General features: G+C 49.8%; 3 protein-coding genes and 2 long non-coding RNA genes across 5 annotated transcripts in view; 1 reads left to right on the top strand and 4 right to left on the bottom strand.

The window, feature by feature from the left end:
• The window catches only part of LOC135291591 (zinc finger protein 239-like), a 208,789-nt gene that overhangs the window by 86,820 nt on the left and 100,012 nt on the right, over positions 1-21,957 (bottom strand). The window lies entirely within an intron of this gene.
• LOC135291570 (zinc finger and SCAN domain-containing protein 2-like) overlaps positions 1-21,957 on the bottom strand; it is a gene marked incomplete at its 5' end in the record, with an annotated part of 173,284 nt that overhangs the window by 72,634 nt on the left and 78,693 nt on the right. The window lies entirely within an intron of this gene.
• Positions 4,484-6,534, bottom strand: LOC135291615 (uncharacterized). The gene is made up of 2 exons (XR_010354383.1): positions 6,122-6,534; positions 4,484-6,011 (listed from the first exon to the last, which is right to left on the bottom strand). It is a non-coding gene; the product is annotated as an uncharacterized LOC135291615 (long non-coding RNA).
• LOC135291600 (probable inactive protein kinase DDB_G0270444) lies at positions 6,684-7,641 on the top strand. The gene is made up of 3 exons (XM_064405880.1): positions 6,684-6,827; positions 6,940-7,147; positions 7,465-7,641. The coding sequence occupies exons 1-2, from the start codon at positions 6,804-6,806 to the stop codon at positions 7,141-7,143; spliced, it is 228 nt and encodes a 75-aa protein (XP_064261950.1). The 5' UTR covers positions 6,684-6,803; the 3' UTR covers positions 7,144-7,147; positions 7,465-7,641.
• Positions 17,181-18,157, bottom strand: LOC135291616 (uncharacterized). Its single transcript, XR_010354384.1, has 3 exons — positions 18,022-18,157; positions 17,733-17,910; positions 17,181-17,415 (listed from the first exon to the last, which is right to left on the bottom strand). It is a non-coding gene; the product is annotated as an uncharacterized LOC135291616 (long non-coding RNA).

The raw sequence follows: 21,957 nt of genomic DNA, 5'->3' as shown, positions 1-21,957 counted from the left end.
CTGAGTGCTCTCGGGGCCGGGCACAGTCCTGGGGGTGGCAGTGCCGGGGCTGCAGCAGGGACAGGCCATGGCCACTGCTGGGGCAGCGCTGACGCCTCAGGCCAGGCCCTGGGGGCTCCAGGCTCCTTGCCCAGGCTCTCTCAAGAACACGGCCAGCCCAATGCTCAGCACAGAAAAGCCCCAGGCTGAGCAGCCCCAGGCTGGCCGTGGGCAGGCTGGGGGCAAACAGCATGGCTGGGGCTCTGCAAGGGCCCTGGGGGAGACGGGAAGGAGCAGCACAGCAGGGGCTGATCCATCCCCAGTGTGCTGCACAGCCCAGGGCAGCGTCCCAGAGCGTCCTGATGGAGCTGCCAACAACATCCCCCCTCTGCAGCCCTGGCCTCTCCCCCAGCTCACAGAGGTGCCGCATCCTTGCAGGCACAGCCACGGCAGCACTGGCTCAGGAGCCCCTGTTTGCATTGCACAGAGCAGGCAGGAGCACCCCCATGCTGTTGCTTGTGGGGACATGAACCTGAGGGAGCACAAATGCCATCAGCCCCTGGGGCCAGCAAGGGCTGGAGGACACCAGGGAAACCACTCAGCTTTGTCGTGGCCTCTGCAGTCAGCCAGAAAGTTTGTTCCCATCAGCTGGGAGTTTTCTGTGCCACTGCAGACGCTGTTGCTCAGAGCCAGGGCTGCCTGGCAGCCATCCCCAAACTGTCCTGGGCATTTCCTTGGCTTCACCTTTGCTTCCTTTACTTTTCCTTCTACAAATTTCTTCCTGTTGCCCAGCCCTGTTCCCTCCCCTGCAAACAGCCCATCCCTGTTTGCCCTTTCCTCTCTGGCCCCACTCCCCATTGCAGTTCCTGACTTGGCACCATGGGAACGTCCCTTGGGGAGCAGGATCATCCTCCAAGTGCTGCAGGAATTGTCTGCAGGCTCCTGCAGTGCCTGGTGCTGCTCCCTTGCCAGAGGCACCCCAGGCCAGGGGGGCACATCTGGGCTGCTGTGTCTGCCTGTGGGGCTCCCTGTTCTGGGCAATGAGGAGGAGCTGCAGAGGCTCTGCAGGACTGACAGGATGGGCTTTGGGGCTGTCAGGAGAAGCTGAGGCACCTGGGCTGCTGCAGCTTCTGAAGAGGAGGCCCAGGGCTCATCCTGCAACTGCTCCAAAGGTGGTTTCAGAGAATCCCAGAATCAGCAAGGTTGGAAAAGACCTTGGAGATCATCAAGTCCAACCTGTGTCCTGACACTGACTTGACTTCCCTGAGCCTCCTCTTCTCCAGGATAAACAACCCCAACTCCCTCAGCCGTTCGTAACAGCTCTTGTGCTTCAGACCCCTTTACCAGCCTTGTTGCCCTTCTCTGGATATGCTTCAGCCCCTCCATGTCCTTCATAAATTGGGGGCCCAGAACTAGATATAACACTGGAGGTGCTGCCCAGCCTCTGCTGAGAACAGGATAAGAATCACTGCCCTGCTCCGCTGGCCATACCATTCCTGATCCAGGCCAGGAGCCATTGGCCTTCTTGGCCACCTGGGCACACTGCTGCCTCATGTGCAGCCTGCTGTCCATCAGTCCCTGCAGGTCCTTTTCTGCCTGGCTGCTGTCCAGCCACTCTGTCCCCAGCCTCTAGTGCTGTACGGGTTGTTGTGGCCAAAGATCAGGAGCTGGCACTTGGTCTTGTTCAACCTCACCTTGTTGGATTTGGGCCCTGGATCCAGCCTGCCCAGGGCCCTGTGCAGAGCCCTCCTCTCCTCCAGCACATCCACACTCACACCCAGCTTGGTGTCTTCTGCAAATTTGCTGATGGTGCACTCAATCCCCTGACGCAGACTATCAATGCAGATATTGAAATCCATGCTGGCTGGCTCTGATCCCTCGGCCATCCTGTGGGTGCCCTGTGATGGCACTCAAGGTGATCTGTTCCATAACCTTGCCAGGCACCCAGGTCAGGCTGACAGGCCTGGAGTTCCCCAGATCCTCCTTCCAGCCCTTCTTGGGGATGGGCTCACATTGGCACCTCCACTCCTCTGGGACCTCCCTGCTGATCCAGGACTGATGGTAAATGATGGAGAGCAGCTTGGGGAGATCATGCACCAGCTCCCTTAAGCCCCTAGGATGGATCCCATCTGCTCCCAGAGGCACTTGTGAGCACCTGAGTGGCTCAGCAGGTCCCCAGCTCCTTCCTCCTGGATTCCAGGGGGCTGTTCTGCTCCCTGTGCCCATCTACCAGCTCAGGAGAACACTTGTCCTGAGGATAGCCTGTCTTACTGTTGAAAACTGAGGCAAAGAAGAGGTGAAGTACCTCAGCCCATTCTTCATCTTTGGTAACCATATCTCCCACAATAAGAAATGCAGGTTGTCCTTACCCCTCCTTTTGACATTAATGTGCTTATAAAAACATAATAATTATCCTTCACAGAAGTATCCATATTAAGTCCTAATTGAGCTTTCATTTCTCTAATTTTCTTTCTGCACAAACTAACAACAACCTTAAACTTTTCTTGATTTACCTGCCCCTATGTCCAAAGATGCTGCACCCTCTTTGTAATCCCTAAATTCCTGCAAAAGCTCCATGCCTAGCCATGACAGTCATTTCCCCCTCTGGGTCATCTTTCTGCACAAAGGGACAGCCTACTCTTGCTCCATCAAGATTTCTTTTTTGAAGCGTTTCCATCCTTCCTGGAACTCGTTGTTTGTAAGGGCTGTTTATCTTTAAAAAATCAATACCTGATTTGGTACTCCCCAAATCTGCATCCTCAATAGGCCAAAGTCTGCTCTTATAAGTCCAGGGCAGAAAATTTATTGATGCCCCTCCTTCTTTCACACAATATTGAAACAACTCATAATTTCATGGTGACTGTGCCCCAAACAGCCTCTGACCAGCACTTCTCCCACCAGCCCTTCCCTGTTTGTGAGCAGCAGGAGACAGAGCTTTCCTTGCGAGTGGGAATTGCAGGAAACCTCCCCAAAGTGCAGCTTGGAAGGTTCAGGCTGGAGCTGAGGAGAAAGCAAAATCCCTGCCAGGGTGGAATTGTGGTGCTCGAGGTGTGGCAACGTGAGGCTGGGCCATGGCCGGCTCTGTGTGCCAGGAGCCGGCAGCGCTGGGTGCAGGGAGCCCAGGGAGGGCACAGAAACGCTGGCTGAGAAATGCTGGGGCACAGCGAGAGGGGTGAGTGCAGCCGGCCAGGGCACAGGAGCAGCACGCACAGGGGGCACAGCCTGCAGGACAGATGGCCAAGGGCTGGGCAGGGCTGTCAGGGCCACAGGCACCCAGGCCTTTGTGCCCTGGGCTCGGGCAGCGCCTCTGGAGGCCCCACAGCAGGAACTTTCCTGGCAGGGGCTGCACTTTGGCTCTCCCTCGGCCTCCCTGGCCAGGCTGGCAGGGGCTGCAGGTTGATGGCATTTGTCCTTGCTGCCCCTCACATCCCCCTGCCCCACAGAGAGCCCCGAACCACCCGTGAGGGACAGGCCCTGCTGGCCCGGGCTGGGCTCAGGGCTTGGCCTTTCTGCTTCCCCCAGCCAGCCCAGGCCTTGCTCAGCATTGCAGTTCCCTGCCCAGAGCCTTGGGCTCCCTGCACTCCTGGCCTCAAAGATCTGCTCTCAGCAGTCTCTGGGGAGCTTTTGGCACTCCCTGCCCTCCCTGGGGCCCAGCCATGCTCCAAGGCACTTGGAGTTTTGCTGCTGACTCCTTGAGCAGCTTCTTCATCCTTCTCTCAGTGCCTGAGGCTCCTGGACTCAGCCCCAAATCCACCGTGGGGCTGATTAAAATACAGAAAGCCCTCAGGAGCTCTTTCTCTTCCTTCAATTTTCCTCCAAGCCTCCAGGGCTTGTGAAGCTGCTTGGAGTCAGTCTGGAGTTCTGTTAAGGAGGGAGATTTCAAAGTGCACCGACGGCATGATGGTTGGTTTTAATCACGTGTGTGGGTTTTTATTTTTCAGTTCAGAAAAGAGGTGAAAGAACGATTCCTCAGATGATCTTGATGCTGAATGTCTCCCCAGGAGATCTGGGCATGGAGAGGAACAAGCCCCTTGCAGGCTGACCAGTTTTGGACAACCTGCTCCTCACCCCAGCCTCACCATGTCTGACATGGCCCACCTGGGACTGACATCCCAAAACATAAAAAAGTATGCATTTTTAAAATAAATAAGATTGATTAATTTATAAAATTATAATTAGAGTTTTTAAATTTATATTAGTGTTACTGTATATTTCTATTACCTTTGATATTTATGTGAAAAATTGAATACATTTTTAGCAATCAAAAAATTATTTGTCATTGGTTTTAAATAAAACAATTCCTTTCATTAAATCATTGACCACTACTGGCCATTTATTTCTCCTTCTTAATGCTAATTAGTGCTATTTTTAGATCTTTTGACATATTTTTTTATTATTTTCATGCACAGGGTAAAAGGGGCCACTTTGGGGTCCCTGGAGACATTTCTGGGGCACATTTGGGGCAGTTTAGGGTCTGGGCAGTGTGATAAACAAGTCCACTGAATTTAAGGATCAAATAATTATCTTTATTATTTTTGCAATCAAGAATAAGCAAGGACAGCGCTGGGCGGCCCGGAGTCTCCGCTCCACTTTGGCTCACAAAATTCCTATCCCCTGAGTCCACCTTTTATTGCCTTCTTCTCCGGGTTTAGGGATGACGTGATCTGTCTTCTGCGCTTGCTCATTCAGTTGCTAGGGGGTCTTTTTCTGCCTTCTGGTGGTCGTGGGATGAAGGCTTAGTCCCCCTTAGTCTTCCTCTTTGTGAACGCTGAGTGAACTTATGCCTTATAAGGCATATCTATACAGAACACGATACACTTTTCTGCAAGCTAAGCAATTCTTACTAGTACTATACACTTTCTGCAAGCTAAGCAATTCTAGCGAGTTTAAGGATTGTTATTACAGCTGCTTCTCATTACTTTCCTTTCACAAGGCATAACTTTACAATGGAATTCCCAAAGCACTATAGTAAACCAGCAACCATATGTATCTGCACAAGAAGCTTTTTTGGCTATTTAACTATTGTTTTATAACATATAGTTATTTAGCTATTGATTTAATTAATGAACAAATGTATTACTACTTATTACAAATGCCCCATTTATTTTTTTACCAGTTTTGTTCATTAAATGTATCTAGTTCTTTCCTAGCAAGCATTAAATGAGCTGCCGCATCAGTTAAGCTATGTGCACTAATTATAGGTGCTGACTTCCTTAGTATCTTCATCATATTCCAATTCATAATGAATAGAACTGCTGACAAAATAAAACCAAGCAGTCAATATCAACAGAACAAAAATGGGTTGGCATATACTGTTTAGGACCCCTGTGGCATTAGGAGACAAACCGAAAAGGGTATCCCATTGGATGTCACTCTGGAAATGCCAGTGGCTCAGCTGAGAGCTCTGGGAATGACTGACACTGCACTGAGAGGGGCCACAGTCCTGCAAGGGTCTTTCATCAGGAGCAAACAGCAGCCTGGAGGGTGGGCAATGCTGGATCTGTACCACTGTGTGCTCATCCTTCACCTGAATGTGGAGCTGCCCCCAAAGTAGCCATGGATCACTTTTTCTTTTTCTCTTGTTGGTTATATTTTGGAGCAGCTGTTCTATGTGGCTTTTGATGGTGATCCTCTGGCAAGCAGCCATTTGCCTGCTGTGCTATCCTCGCAACTAATACTAACTCCTTATTTCCCTTGGTTTTATTTGGCGTTTTTTATCTATTTGTTTGATTGGTTTGCTGCATGGGTTTGTTTGTTTGATTGATTGGGTTTTTGTCTGATTTGGTTTGAGTTTTTTTGGTTTTTCATAAATGACTGGTGAAGTTGGCAAAGCCAAACTCAAGACAATGTAAACCAGGATCAGCTTTCCAGAAATTGCTTTTGGCTGGGTTTAGCTGCATCCCCCAGGCTCAGGATCACTAGTATATTTTCAGGTTTTGCTCTGCATATCAGCCTGCCCAGACTCCGCTTGCTCTTTCACGAATGGAGAAGACAATGGACATTGTGCCAAGCTTCCTTCCAAACAGAAAAACCTGGGGCAGCATGACAGAAAAGAAGAAAAATAAATCACCAGTTAGAACAGAACCAGTGTCCCAACATCTTCCTCTCCACTGTTATTAATTTTGTACATTTAGAGGCAAACCTGGGTCTAAAGCTTGCATCTCTCAGTTCCTGATGCTATTTGCTACCCTTCAGCCTTGACTGGCCCTGATGTGACAGACTGCTGGGCAAGTGGGGCTGGGGATGCTCAGCCTGGAGAGAGGAGACGCTGGGAGGCCTCACTGTGGCTGTGCAGGACTGGAAGGGTCCCGCAGGAAAGAAGGGGACAGAGTGTTCAGCAGGGCCTGTGCTGACAGGACAAGGGGGGATGGCTTTCAACTGCAGCAGGTTGATTGAAGCTGCATCTAAGGAAGCTGCTCTTTTCCACTGGGGGTGGTGGGGCACTGGCCCAGGCTGTGCACAGAGGCTGTGCATGCCCCATCCTTGGCAACAGGGCTCTGAGCAGCATGCTCTGGGGGAAGACTGCTCAGCTGGGAACAAGATGTTGTTCTTCAGGCTCCCTTGCAAGCCCAACCATTCAGGGACTCCATCATTCCATGGTCTCCAGTGTCCACTTCAGATGGAGCCTGGGAACTGTGATGTCACAGCCCACGCTCCAGCTGGAACGTCCAGCGCCCAGCAAAGGGCACAACACAACACTTGGCCACTGTGTTTGCATGCTCTTCACCCTGCTCCTGCCCACTCTGCTTTTCACCTGCCCCCTGATAACCCATTCAGTCCTGAAAGGTCCTTAGTGCCTGGATTTTGTCATCCAGCCCTGCAGGATGCTCCTCTTTGTTCTGAGGAAGGTATGGTGCCATTCCATGGAGGTGGACACCCCACACCTCCCCGGGTGGGCTGGAGCTCTGTGGGGATGGAGTGGGACAGGGAGCCCCCTCTGAGGTTTTGCTACCTCTGCAGGCTGTCCCAGACAGAGAGGAGGAGATGGAGGTAGATACCAAGATTGATACGGAGGAGGAGATGGAAATAGACGGAGAAGACGCTGGAGAGGAAGAGATGGATGTGGATGTGGAGGAGGAAGAAGAGATGGACGTGTATGTGGATGAGGAAGAAGAGATGGATGTGGATATAGAAGAGTCCATTGAGGACATGGACATTGATTAAAAAGGTGAGGAAGAGGCCCTGATCTTGGCATGAAGAGCAATGCCAGCAGCAGGACAGGCAGAGTGGGTCTCCTGCTGCCAGGCTGGGGCTGGGCTGGGTGCTCCCTGCTCAGGGACATTGTACCCAGGGCACTGGATTCTGGTGGCCATCCACAGCCTGTCCTGTGCCTGCTTTGCTCCACACAAGCTCCGTCCCAGACCCAGCCAGGCTCAGTTCTGGTAGCAGAGTCCTGCTGCTGGGCCAGCATGTGCCAGCCTGGGGGCACATGCAAGAGCCCTCTGTGCCTGACTGGAGTGACCGTGGCATTTGCTTTTCTTCCAGGTGAGATGGACAGCACAGACAGAGACACCAACCTTTGTATATATGTTCTACAGTTTGTTGTTGTTCTTTAGAATGTAGATTTTAGGGCTATTTTTGACTTCTGTAAATACGTTTCACATATTTTTGTTAGGTAGGTTTTTATGTATATATGTTCTATCGATTGTTGTTGTTACAAATGTTCTTACAATGTAAATATGTTCAGTATTTTTCCTGCTGTTCTTCTGCAATAAACAAATTTTATTTTTCACACCCCAGTTCTCCTTGCATTTGCTTCAGGCACAGGCAGCATTTTGCAAAGTGGTTGTTTCCACTTGCTCCAGGTTCCCAGGGCTGGAGGTCCCTGGCACAGCCACCCCAGGAGTGGGGGTCCCTGTGCACAGAGGGGTCCCACTGACAGAGGTGAGCCTCTCCTTGCAGTTTCTCTGGACACACTTGGGAGCTGTAGGGGCAAAGCCCAGCGTGCCCTGGCCCATGGATCCCATGTTGGAGCAGGGCTGAGCCTGTGTGCTCCTGCAGAGCCTCAGCCATGGCTCTTCCCTGGGCAGCCCCAGGGCTAAGGAGGGTGCACTGGGCTGTGGGCAAGCCCTGCTCCTGGGCACCCTGAGGGGCTGGAGCCAGCCTGGAGGGAGCCTCAGCCCTACATGGACCAAGATTTCCTTTGGAAACCCCCTCTCTCCCCAGACTCTGCTGAGCACAACAAGAATTGATCCTCCTAGTTCAAGGTGTGACCTTCATTGGCACAAATGTGTCCCTTGCACTTTCTAGCACAGCAAATGCCAGTGCTTGTAATCCCTGTTCTGCACACTCTGCTCAGGCAGCAAAACATCTGAACCTGAGGGAACATCTGGAATTAGCATCAACCTGCAGAGTGCTACAGGGGGAGAACCTACCCCCAAGCACCCAGAGAAATACTTGACACTGACAGTCTGGGGCAGAGCTGAAACTAAAGTATTTTAATGCCAAGAGAGATGATTATTTTATTGCTGAATTCATTCTGCAAGAACAAGAATGGAAGCTTTTGGTCTCCTCACCTGCCACCGATGTGTATTGCCAAGGTTTGCCTCTGGGTTATGACTGATTTTGATGAATCTGTTCAGAACTCTGATGCTGTTCCTGGCTAAGGTGCAGAGATGATATTTCAGAGCCAGATGAGCTCACCATATCTTGTGTAATGCAGAATTTCCAGAACCAGACATTCAGGCCATGCAAACTGACAAGTTTTCATCTCTGTGCAAAGATCAGTATTAGGACATCCCTGATGTACCACACATTTCTCAGAGCTGTTCCTTTCACCCAGCTCTCCCCAGTCACTTCACAGACTTCACTCTAAGCAGTTTCTGATAGAGCTCAGTAGCACATGGGATTTAATCCTGGTTTTTCTTCATCTTCTCCAGAGCTGTCTCCAGACGCGGTGTGTGGGCACTGTCTGACAGCAGCAGCATTAACGTGTCACCTCCCTGACACTGAGGTTCATGTCACAACTTTTCATCAAAAGCAGCAAATCAATGATTCCCACTGGGTCCCACACAGATCCATGGGGAGTTTGTGTGGCTGCAGTTCCAGCACCAGCCCTGGTCCTCAGAAATTTCAGGAGGAGATACAGAAGGAATCAGCCATTCATAGAGAACAACATGAGTTTGCAGGGCCCAGATCCCCACAACAGAGTCCCCAGACTCTGCATTTACACTTTGGCTTCTGTGCCTTACTTTTCCTCTCACTAAAGTCCTGACAGTTTATCTCATGCTCAGGTTCCCAAGATAATTCAAAGCAGCTTTAGGAGCAGGGATATATGGGAACTGTCCCAAGGCTCAACAAAATTTCTCTCCTCCGGCCTGACAATTCCAGCTAAGGAGAGAGGAAAAGCCTGCATGAAAGAGGTGTGAAATCAAAGCAGTAATCAAATTGAGGTATAATGAGAGCAGCTGAAGAGGTTTTCAGTGTTCAGAACAAGATTAGCAGCTCCAGGCACAGGAGGGATGTGACATTTTCCCTGCTGTAACAACTCTGTCATGCAAATTGCATCTCAAATCCTCCTCCCCAGCTCTGGGACCTGTTCAGCCACAAACGTGGTGCTGAATTTTTAAAGCAAAGTGGAAGCTGGTCAGAGAGGTGGTTTGCAAATAAAAATCACAGAGGGCAGTTTGGAAGCACCAGCTGGAGCAGAGAGTGGCAGAGCCTGGCCCTGGGGGGGCAGCACAGCCACACAACACATGCCTGAAACTCTAAGAAATTAAAGAACTTGCCACTGGTTTTCCCTCAGGAGCTACAGAAGGTGCTTTATGGAATCCCTGCCTCCTTCACACATGCATCAGCATGCAGGAGAGCGCAAGGATGAAGATTACAGCACCTGCTGCTGCTGCTTCCATCTCCTGACTCAAATCTCACCAAAATCTGTCACTATTGGGCCTTTCCAAAGTCTCAGATTCACTTGGTCCTTGCAGGATTTTGGTTCTGAGGAGCATGAAGGGAGATAAAGGCACTTGCAGACACCAGAGATGCAGTTGGTGCCTGAGGTGCATTTCACAGCCCAGGTTAGTGCCTCTAAAACCATCAAAAGCCACCCCTTTGACAGCACCAAGCCAAGAGCAGAACACCAGGGCCTGCACTCTTGCTTCGGCAAGATCCCCTTGTGTGAGGACACGAGGCTTGACTCCATTTTCATCAGAAGGCTGATTTATTATGTTATATATTATACTAAAATAGTACATTACAACTACACTAAAAGAACAGAGAGAAGAAGATCAGAAGGCTACAAAGACAAGAATAGAATAGGAATGAATAACAAAAATCCTGTGACTGCTCACAGCCTTGGCACAGGTGGCTGTGATTGGTCACTGATTGAAAACAATCCACGTGGACCAATGGAAGATGCACCTGTGGCATTCCACAGCAGCAGATAGTTATTGTTTACATTTCTTTCCTGAGGCTCTCAGCTCCTCAGGACAGGAAAAATCCCAGCAGAGGCTTTTTCCCTAAAATATCATGGCTACATCTCACCCTTTAAAATTTATTAAATTAAATAGAAAAAGAAATGTTTGCAATATCTTCTACTGGGCCCTTGCAGACGAGAGAACAAACACCTCTTGAGGTTCATCTGTTGCCAATCAAAATCTCAATCAACTGCTGATGTGGAATGGTCAGGGAAATTCTTCACCTGTAGAACATTCAGGGAAATTCTTCACTTATCAAACATCACATTCTATCATATCACTAAAACAATCTTAAAAAATAAGAAAATGCAAAAACTCATGCAAAGAAAGTTCACTGTTTCAAGTCCAAACAGCTGAATTTCAGGACAGAGTCCATGGACTGAAGATGTTCTTCTTTGACATCTCTGGAAGTCCCCTTTGGTCCTGAAACAGGCTTGCAGAATTCTGAAACAAAGAACTGCTAAAGAGAATCAATCAACAAGAATCATCAAAAATCCATTGACAGTCATCAAACATATCAGAGAGAAAATTCTGGAATGCCCTGGCCACAGCCCTTCATTGAACCACTTGGGCTGAGGCTAATTTTTGGCTTTTCAATGCTTTTGAGCTGCTAGCTCTTTCCACTTTTGTTCATTTTTTTTTTTTTCCAGAAGAAGAAGAACAGCAGCAGCAGAGGGTCTCTAGGATCTTTTGGTGGCCCTGATCCTGGTGGGCAGACCAGAGAACCCAGACCTGGCTCACAGAATGGTGGCCCAGGTCCCTGTGGGGAAAGCAAAGTCCCCAAACTGAGCACTGGGCGGGGCAGTGGCCCCGGCCCAGGGAAATGAGCCAAACGGCCCAGAACCAGCCCGTGAGGCGGGCTCTGTGTGCTCAGAACCTGGCAGGACCATGCTGCCAGCGTCTTGAGAGCAGAAATGACCCAATGCTTCCTCCCCCCAGCAGCACCGGTGCACACTGGCAGCTGGAGAAGAGAAGCTTTCTCAGGAATTGTCATCCCAGATGTGAGGGTTTCTTGTCCCCAGAGCAAGCGAGCAATGCTTGCTTTGCTCTGTGTCTCTTGCTCCTGCAAGGCAAATGCCACTGCTCCTGCATTCTGCCCCTCGGCACCACCCCCATCCCCACTGGGCTGGGAACCAGAGGCAGATACCACAGGAGCCAACTCCCCCACGCCGCTGGGGCGCTCGGGGGAAGGTAGGCACCCCAACCCCTAGGGAGAAGCCCCCGACCACACGTGAAATGGCCCAGAAACCACACTGATTTTGAACACAGCCAGCCGAACTGCTCCTGCGGTGAGCTGGCGGGCCGTGCCCTCTCCATGGAGGGACAGACTGTTCACAGGGTCTGATGCGAAGGTCGGAGCTCTGGAAGGCAGCGGGACAACTGGGGTGGGTGGTGCGGGCAGCACGGGCGCTGGTGTCGGCTCTTGAGACGGTCCCGTGGGCTCAGCACCATTCTTGGCATGCTCTTTCACTGCAATTGGGTTGGCAGGGAGCAGCAGGCTCGGCACGGGCGGCGGGGCCGGCTCCCCATCTCCCCCAAGAGAAAGAGCGGGGGGGAAGGCAGCTCTGCCTGCTCATGCTCCAAGGGAGCGGAGAAAAACTTTTGCTCAGCTGTGGGCAATGCGGGGGGGCTGCGAACCCGCGGTTTGTCTTCTTTGAGAGGCTCCTCTCATGGCGAACCTGGTGGAAACGGAGCGCGACCGCGCCACCGAGCCACGATGTCCCCTGCAGCCTCCCTTTTTTCCAAAATACAGAATAAGAGCCATAGGTGCACTCCATACATTGTTGGGAGTGTAACACCCTGGTCCTTTGTCCACTCAAAAGCAGCGTCCATGAACTCCCAAAGATCTAAATCAAGGGAGTATACGACATTTGTAAAAAATCTATGAAATTTTGCCCATCTTAAAAACTCATAACACAGTCTCCCCCACACACTATTAACTCCGTTCTCGTGTCCCCATCTGTGCCAGAGTTTAATAACTTTCTTCTCTGACGCAGTAAACGGAACCTGAGCTTCCGAAGGTACATTTTCCCAACTTTCCTCCCACCTTCTGCGAATGGCAGGATCTTCAGGAAGGGAAAAAATAACAGTACCTTTAGACAGTGTCCTTGTGGATCCAGCTGTGCAGCTCTGCTGCTCTGCGGTCTCTGGACACAATCTCCAGGAAAGTCCAACAGGTTCTCCTGTTTGCCTTGGCTGTGAACTCTGCCCATCTTCAGGGTCTCGTTTCTTCAGCTCCAGGCTGGACTCTGTGGTCACTCCGGGGGTTGCCATCAATTTCACACATCCAGGGGTCACCAATTATTGTTTAGGCTGCCCTTTGTGTGAGGACACGAGGCTTGACTCCATTTTCATCAGAAGGCTGATTTATTATGTTATATATTATATTAAAATGCTACATTAAAACTATACTAAAAAGAACAGAGAGAAGAAGATCAGAAGGCTACAAAGACAAGAATAGAATAGGAATGAATAACAAAAATCCTGTGACTGCTCACAGCCTTGGCACAGGTGGCTGTGATTGGTCACTGATTGAAAACAATCCACATGGACCAATGGAAGATTCACCTGTGGCACTCCACAGCAGCAGACAGTTATTGTTTACATTTCTTTTCTGGGGCCCTCAGCTCCTCAGGACAGGAAAAATCCTAGCAGAGGCTTTTTCACTAAAAAATCCTGGCAACAGTCCTGTGCTGTGGTTGAAATCCCACCACAATTGTGACTCTGTGAGCAAAGACAACCGGTGCTTTTTGGGGCTGTAACAACGGAGAGTGTGGCAGAGCAGGTTTGATATTATTTTTAGAGTTCTGAAATAATTGTTCCCAAAACAGTCTTTCTCTCCTATCTTCTGTCATCAACTGTGGGACAGAGAAAATGGAAAGGGGCAGGGGTTTGTTTAAATTGGTGCTTTCTTTTTAAGTCTTCAAATAGTGTCAGCTCGATGCATGATACTTTAGAAATTGGATTAGTAACACCTATTTCATGCCACCAGAGAGGTGGGATTGAAGACTTCCAACAACAGAAACACTGGATGTGCAAGAGCTCAGTTTTCCACCCCTCACACAAGTAACTTGCTGTACTATTTTCAGCATCCTCAGCCAGATCGATTAAAATACTGCTCCAAACAACAACAGAATGAAAATGTTCCACCAAATGGGGAAAAAGAAGACAAGTGGCCAGCAGCCCTTTCTGAAGAGCTTGTGTTGATTTTGCAAAGTCAGATGCAAACAAGGTTTGCCATATTTCTTTCCTAGAAAAATGCAGCTATTGAATAGAAATCTATCTCTGAGGCTGCTAAGTTGGGTATGATTTTAGACCTGGGAGGAGCAAAACAGGTTCCAGAGAAGCTGTGGTTGTGTCACCCTTGGAAATGTTCAAGGCCAGGTTGGATGGGGCTTGGAGCAACCTGATCTAGTGGAAGGTGTCCTGAGTCTGGTGAGTCCCTGAAAAGAAACTTTTGGTTTTCCTGAAATGCTGCCTTTGCAAGGGGAGGTCACAACTACCCCTCGTAATTTGAAATGCCCTGAGCAGAACCCAACTGTGTTTTCTCACAGGTGGGGAGGGATTTTCACTTGTATTTTATGGGGGATTTTGACAGGGCAGAGCAAGAGCAGCTGAATGTGTTTGACAGGCAAAGAGGGCCAGTGTGGCAGCAGCTGAATTCCATGGAGCTTTTCCTTCTGTGATCCTGTACAACCTGAGGCACTCTGGGGCTCTTGAACCTGGCAGCTGGGCAAGTTAATCATTGGAACAATTGATAAATTAACCTGCTCCACTCTCTTGAGCATGGGTGTGATGAGCCTTAAGTAAAGCCAGGAGCACTTGCCAGGATGGGAGCTTGTTCTTTGCCAGGGTGGAGGGAGAAAATCTTGCTTGGAGTAAATAAAGCAACTCTGCTTCCCCAGGAAGATGAAAAGAAGCAATTAAACATGTGAATGCTGCATGGAATAATTTGCACAAGGCTATATCTCGGCTCCTATGCAGGAATGTTCCAAATCAACCATGATTCTCCCGACCTTTATTTTTCTGGGTTTCCACCACATGATACAAGAGACACTCACTTGAAAAAACCAAAACACCTTGTAGGGAGGCATTATTTCCTTTCTTCAGGCTGCCTCTTTCTTTTGTTCCCTCCAGAGCTCTCACTTCATTTCTGCTGTGGTTTGGAGCACGTGCTTACATCCTTGCTGATCCCCTGGGCTTCTTTTGGCTCTGGGTGTCACGGACACTATTAATGGTGGGTTTTTTCCCCTCCATCTTCTTCTGATTCTTCATGTGGTTTACCTTCATTTACCTGTTGGAGTGATGGATTTTTCTCACCTTTTATTACTCAGTGCTTTTTCTTCATTCTCTAATACCAACTTCTCACTTGCCCTGTGGCTGTTAGGTGCCAGTTATGGGAGCATTAATTCTTTCTCTAGCCCTTGTCTGAGCTTTCACAGGCAGCTGAGAGCTCTTTGGGGTTCACCTTGACTCACTTCAGCGCCTTCCTTGGTGCTGCCTGTGTACTTGAACACTTGAAGGGAATAAAGTCTCAGTGTGGAGATGACAGTTGTGAAACGATGGCCCTTTTGGAGAAGACAAGAATGCTATTGTCAATCTTTTCAAGGATAAATGGAGAACCTGGTTTTGGGAGAAACCGGCTCAGCTCAGCGCAGAGGTGGCTGTTGCAGGTGCCCAGGTTTGGAGGGAAGGCTGCAGCTCCTGGGGGTGTGTTGGTGTGGGGCTATAAGGTTTGTGCTGGGTCCCTGGAGCAGTGGGAACATCCCATGGGGAGATGCACATCAGGAAATGGGCGCAGAAAGGGCCTGAAGTGTGACCAGCTTTGGTGAAGGGTTCCATAGGAAATAATATTTTTGCTGAGATTTTGGACAATTTGAGGCTCTTTCTCGTGTCCTTTGCCCAATGAACATTCCCCCTTTGCAAGAGCTTGGGGAATCCAGAGCTCACACAATGAAAATCACAGATCATTATATCTCTTTTCTGTTCTTTGATGTTGTCATCCCTGCAGGAGTCAGAGGAAGAGAATATGTGTGTGTCTTGGTTTGAAAAGACAGGAGCCTGTGAAGGAAGGCAAAAGCCTCCTGTGAAATGGAGAAGGTAAACCCCCTCCCTCCGAATTATCACAACTTCAGAATTAAAAAAAAAGGCTCTCAGGCAAAGATATGGGAAATGGGAATAACAGTTCTTTACTGGAAGGAAAAAAAACTAAATAACAATGTAATTTAACACAAGCAAAACAACCACTGGCAGAGTGAGAGAAACCTGGCACCCTAAGAAGTCAGGGTGCTGATAGCAGTCCAACCAAGTGGTGGCTGCTCCTCCTGGAGCAGCGATCTGCAGAAGGGTGTAGATCCCTTCCGAAAATGCGGCGAAGGAGCAGCTGGGCCTCGGTTCCTGATTCCTCTCGGAAATCCAGCGAAGAAGGCTGTCTGTGGTCTCAGAAATGCTTGTTTTATGGTGTCAGGGATGCTTGGCTCCTCCCTCTGGGTGGAGCATCTCTCAATGGGATGATGTAACTAATCTTACCAGCCACAGTGAGTAATTCAATAGCCCATCAGCAGGAGATTATCTTCCTGGCAGTGTCATTGTTCTTGAAAGAGATAAGAAAAACTGCCCAACCCCCAACAGATGGCAAAATAGAATACATGCCTACTTTAGAAGCCAGGACAGTGTGACCTGCCTGGCTTTAACGTTGTGCCAGGAGCAATGCCATGGGGTATATAGCTGGTCAGAGGAGCATCTGAGAAGTGTGTGGTACATCAGTGATGTCCTACTACTGATCTTTGCACAGAGATGAAAAAGTATCAGTTTGCATGGCCTGAATGTCTGGGTCTGGAAATTGTGAATTACACAAGATGTGCTGAGCTCATCTGGCTCTGAAATATCATCTCTGCACCTTAGCCAGGAACAGCATCAGAGTTCTGAACAGATTCATCAAAATCAGTCATAAGCCAAAGGCAAACCTTGGCAATACACATCTGTGGCAGGTGAGGAGACCAAAAGCTTCCATTCTTGTTCTTGGAGAATGAATTCAGCAATAAAATAATCCTCTCTCTTGGCATTAAAATACTTTAGTGTCAGCTCTGCCCCAGACTGTCAGTGTCAAGTATTTCTCTGGGTGCTTGGGGGCAGGTTCTCCCCCTGTAGCACTCTGCAGGTTGGTGCTAATTCCAGATGTTCCCTCAGGTTCAGATGTTTTGCTGCCTGAGCAGAGAGTGCAGAACAGGGATTACAAGCACTGACATTTGCTGTGCTACAAAGTCCAAGGGACAATTTTGTGCCAATGAAGGTCACACCTTGAACTAGGAGGATTAATTCTTCTTGTGCTCAGCAGAGTCTGGGGACAGAGAGGGTTTCCAAAGGAAATCTTGGTCCATGTGGGGCTGAGGCTCCCTCCAGGCTGGCTCCAGCCCCTCAGGGTGCCCAGGAGCAGGGCTTGCCCACAGCCCAGTGCTCCCTCCTTAGCCCTGGGGCTGCCCAGGGAAGAGCCATGGCTGAGGCTCTGCAGGAGCACACAGGCTCAGCCCTGCTCCAACATAGGATCCATGGGCCAGGGCACGCTGGGCTTTGCTCCTACAGCTCCCAAGTGTGTCCAGAGAAACTGCAAGGAGAGGCTCACCTCTGTCAGTGGGACCCCTCTGTGCACAGGGACCCCCACTCCTGGGGTGGCTGTGCCAGGGACCTCCAGCCCTGGGAACCTGGAGCAAGTGGAAACAACCACTTTGCAAAATGCTGCCTGTGCCTGAAGCAAATGCAAGGAGAACTGGGGTGTGAAAAATAAAATTTGTTTATTACAGAAGAACAGCAGGAAAAATACTGAACATATTTACATTGTAAGAACATTTGTAACAACAACAATCGATAGAACATATATACATAAAAACCTACCTAACAAAAATATGTGAAATGTATTTACAGAAGTCAAAAATAGCCCTAAAATCTACATTCTAAAGAACAACAACAAACTGTAGAACATATATACAAAGGTTGGCGTCTCTGTCTGTGCTGTCCATCGCACCTGGAAGAAAAGCAAATGCCATGGTCACTCCAGTCAGGCACAGAGGGCTCTTGCATGTGCCCCCAGGCTGGCACATGCTGGCCCAGCAGCAGGACTCTGCTACCAGAACTGAGCCTGGCTGGGTCTGGGACGGAGCTTGTGTGGAGCAAAGCAGGCACAGGACAGGCTGTGGATGGCCACCAGAATCCAGTGCCCTGGGTACAATGTCCCTGAGCAGGGAGCACCCAGCCCAGCCCCAGCCTGGCAGCAGGAGACCCACTCTGCCTGTCCTGCTGCTGGCATTGCTCTTCATGCCAAGATCATGGCCTCTTCCTCACCTTTTTAATCAATGTCCATGTCCTCAATGGACTCTTCCATATCCAATTCCATCTCCTCTTCCACAACCACCTCCACCTCCATCTCCTCTTCTCCAGTGTCTGCTCCCTCCGTCTCCATGTCCTCCTCTCTATCAATATCTATATCCACCTCCATCTCCTCTTCTCCATCTGGGACAGCCTGCAGAGGTAGCAAAACCTCAGAGTGGGCTCCCTGTCCCACTCCATGCCCACAGAGCTCCTGCCCACCCGGGCAGGTGGGGGTGTCCACCTCCATGGAATGGCACCAGACCTTCCCCAGAACAAATGGGAGCATCCTGCAAGGCTGGATGATGAAATCCAGGCACTAATTCAGGACTGAGGAAAGGTGACAAGCAGAGTGGGCAGGAGCAAGGTGCAGAGCATGCAAACACAACGGCCAAGGGTTGTTTTGTGCCCTTTGCTGGGCGCCGGACGTTCCAGCTGGAGCGTGGGCTGTGACATCACAGTTCCCAGGCTCCATCTGAAGTGGACACTGGAGACCATGGAATGATGGAGTCCCTGAACGGTTGGGCTTGCAAGGGAGCCTGAAGAACAACATCTTGTTCCCAGCTGAGCAGTGTTCCCCCAGAGCATGCTGCTCAGAACCCTGTTGCCAAGGATGGGGCATGCACAGCCTCTGTGCACAGCCTGGGCCAGTGCCCCACCACCCCCAGTGGGAAAGAGCAGCTTCCTTAGATGCAGCTTCAATCAACCTGCTGCAGTTGAAAGCCAATCCCCCCTTGTCCTGTCAGCACAGGCCCTGTCGAACACTCTGTCCCCTTCTTTCCTGCGGGACCCTTCCAGTCCTGCACAGCCACAGTGAGGCCTCCCAGTGTCTCCTCTCTCCAGGCTGAGCATCCCCAGCCCCACTTGCCCAGCAGTCTGTCACATCAGGGCGAGTCCAGGCTGCAGGGTAGCAAATAGCATCAGGAACTGAGAGATGCAAGCTTTAGACACTGGTTTGCCTCTAAATGTACAAAATTAATAACAGTGGAGGGGAAGATGGTGGGACACTGGTTCTGTTCTAACTGGTGATTTATTTTTCTTCTTTTCTGTCATGCTGACCCAGATTTTTCTGTTTGAAAGGAAGCTTGGCACAATGTCCATTGTCTTCTCCATTCGTGAAACAACAAGCAGAGTCTGGGCAGGCTGATATGCAGAGCACAACCTGAAAATATACTAGTGATCCTGAGCCTGGGGGATGCAGCTAAACCCAGCCAAAAGGAATTTCTGGAAAGCTGATCCTGGTTTACATTATCTTGAGTTTGGCTTTGCCAACTTCCCCAGTCATTTCTAAAAAAGCAAACAAAAACTCAAACCAAAACAGACAAAAACCCAAACAAACAAACACACAAACAAACCCACGCAAACCAATCAAACAACTAGATAAAAAACCCCAAATAAAACCAAAGGGAATGAGGAGTTAGTATTAGTTGTGAGAATAGCACAGCAGGCAAATGGCTGCTTCCCACAGGATCACCATCAAAAGCCACATAGAACAGCTGCTCCAAAATATACCCAACAGGAGAAAAAGAAAAGTGATGCATGGCAACTTTGGGGGCAGCTCCACATTCAGGTGAAGGATGAGCACGCAGTGGTACAGATCCAGCACTGCCCACCCTCCAGGCTGCTGTTTGCTCCTGATGAAAAACCCTTGCAGGACTGTGGTCCCTCTCAGTGCAGTGTCAGTCACTCCCAGAACTCTCAGCTGATCCACTGGCATTTCCAGAGTGACATTCAGGCACAATCCTACTGCCTGCTGAGCATCTGTGGAAGATCCTGAGCATCTTCATGCCTACCAGCACAAAACAGCTCAGTATTTCTCTGAACTGGTTTTCATGAGAGGTTTCCATATCCCTGTGAGATCTGTTCATCCCTCAACATGTATGACTTGATGTACAATGATGCATTTGGGTTCCTTCCTTCCTCCTGTGTGCCAGTGAGAAACCATCCATGTGACTGGAGGATATTGTGTGCAGGGAAATTGATTCCTGGCTTGCCATTTTGCTTCACTGTCACTCAGCTGAATGTGGTCCTTATCTAAGAAAGACTTAGAACTTGCAACAAGTGATAAATTAACCTGCTCCACTCTCCTTAGCATGGGTATGATGAGTGTTAAGGAAAGCAGCGAGCGCTTGCCAGGATGGGAGCTTGTTCTTTGCCAGGGAGGAGGGAGAAAATCTTGCTTGGAGTAAAGAAAGCAACTCTGCTTCCCCAGGAAGAGAAGCAATTAAACATGTGAGTGCTGCATGGGATGATTTGCACAAGGATTGTCTACAATGCAGGAATGTTCCCAATAAACCATGCTTCTCCTGACCTTTATTTTTCTGGGTTTCCACCACATGGTAGAAGAGACTCTCAATGAAAAAAAGCAAAACATCTTGTGGGGAGATGTTTTTTTCATTTCTTCAGACTTCCTCTTTCTTTTGTTCCCTCCAGAGCTCTCACTTCATTTCTGCTGTTGTTTGGAGCACGTGCTTCCCTCTTTCCTGATGCCCTGGGCTTCTTTTGGCTCTGGGTGTCATGGACACTCTTAATTGTGGATTTTTTCCCCTTCATCTACTTCTGACCTCCAGCCCTGGGAACCTGGAGCAAGTGGAAACTACACCTTGGCAATATGCTGCCTGTGCCTGAAGCAAATGCAAGGAGAACTGGGGTGTGAAAAATAAAATTTGTTTATTACAAAAGAACAGCTGCAAAAATACAGAACATATTTACATTGTAAGAATATTTGTAACAACAACAATCGATAGAACATATATACATAAAAACCTATCTAACAAAAAATATATGAAACGTATTTACAGAAGACAAAAAGCCCTAAAACCTATATCCTAAAGTCAACATCAAAGTGTAAAACGTATGTACAAAAAGGTGGCATCTCACTCCATGATGTCCATCACACCTGGAAGAAAAGCAAATGCCACGGTCAGTCCAGTCAGGCACAGAGGGCTCTTGCATGTGCCCCCAGGCTGGCACAGCTGGCACAGCAGCAGGACTCTGCTAGCAGAACTGAGCCTGGCTGGCTCTGGGACGGAGCTTGTGTGGAGCAAAGCAGGCACAGGACAGGCTGTGGATGGCCACCAGAATCCAGTGCCCTGGGTACAATGTCCCTGAGCAGGGAGCACCCAGCCCAGCCCCAGCCTGGCAGCAGAAGACCCACTCTGCCTGTCCTGCTGCTGGCATTGCTCTTCATGCCAAGATCAGGGCCTCTTCCTCACCTTTTTAATCAATGTCCATGTCCTCAATGGACTCTTCCATATCCAATTCCATCTCCTCTTCCACAACCACCTCCACCTCCATCTCCTCTTCTCCAGTGTCTGCTCCCTCCGTCTCCATGTCCTCCTCTCTATCAATATCTATATCCACCTCCATCTCCTCTTCTCCATCTGGGACAGCCTGCAGAGGTAGCAAAACCTCAGAGTGGGCTCCCTGTCCCACTCCATCCCCACAGAGCTCCAGCCCACCCGGGCAGGTGGGGGTGTCCACCTCCATGGAATGGCACCATACCTTCCCCAGAACAAATGGGAGCATCCTGCAAGGCTGGATGATGAAATCCAGGCACTAATTCAGGACTGAGGAAAGGTGACAAGCAGAGTGGGCAGGAGCAGGGTGAAGAGCATGCGAACACAGCGGCCAAGGGTTGTGTTGTGCCCTTTGCTGGGCGCCGGACGTTCCAGCTGGAGCGTGGGCTGTGACATCACAGTTCCCAGGCTCCATCTGAAGTGGACACTGGAGACCATGGAATGATGGAGTCCCTGAACGGTTGGGCTTGCAAGGGAGCCTGAAGAACAACATCTTGTTCCCAGCTGAGCAGTCTTCCCCCAGAGCATGCTGCTCAGAGCCCTGTTGCCAAGGATGGGGCATGCACAGCCTCTGTGCACAGCCTGGGCCAGTGCCCCACCACCCCCAGTGGGAAAGAGCAGCTTCCTTAGATGCAGCTTCAATCAACCTGCTGCAGTTGAAAGCCATCCCCCCTTGTCCTGTCAGCACAGGCCCTGCTGAACACTCTGTCCCCTTCTTTCCTGCGGGACCCTTCCAGTCCTGCACAGCCACAGTGAGGCCTCCCAGTGTCTCCTCTGTCCAGGCTGAGCATCCCCAGCCCCACTTGCCCAGCAGTCTGTCACATCAGGGCGAGTCCAGGCTGAAGGGTAGCAAATAGCATCAGGAACTGAGAGATGCAAGCTTTAGACACTGGTTTGCCTCT

Source organism: Passer domesticus, assembly GCF_036417665.1.
Source record: "Passer domesticus isolate bPasDom1 chromosome 8 unlocalized genomic scaffold, bPasDom1.hap1 SUPER_8_unloc_1, whole genome shotgun sequence".
NCBI lineage: Eukaryota > Metazoa > Chordata > Aves > Passeriformes > Passeridae > Passer > Passer domesticus.
The sequence above is the reverse complement of the archived record's forward strand: the minus strand, read 5'-3'. Positions and strand labels throughout refer to the sequence as shown.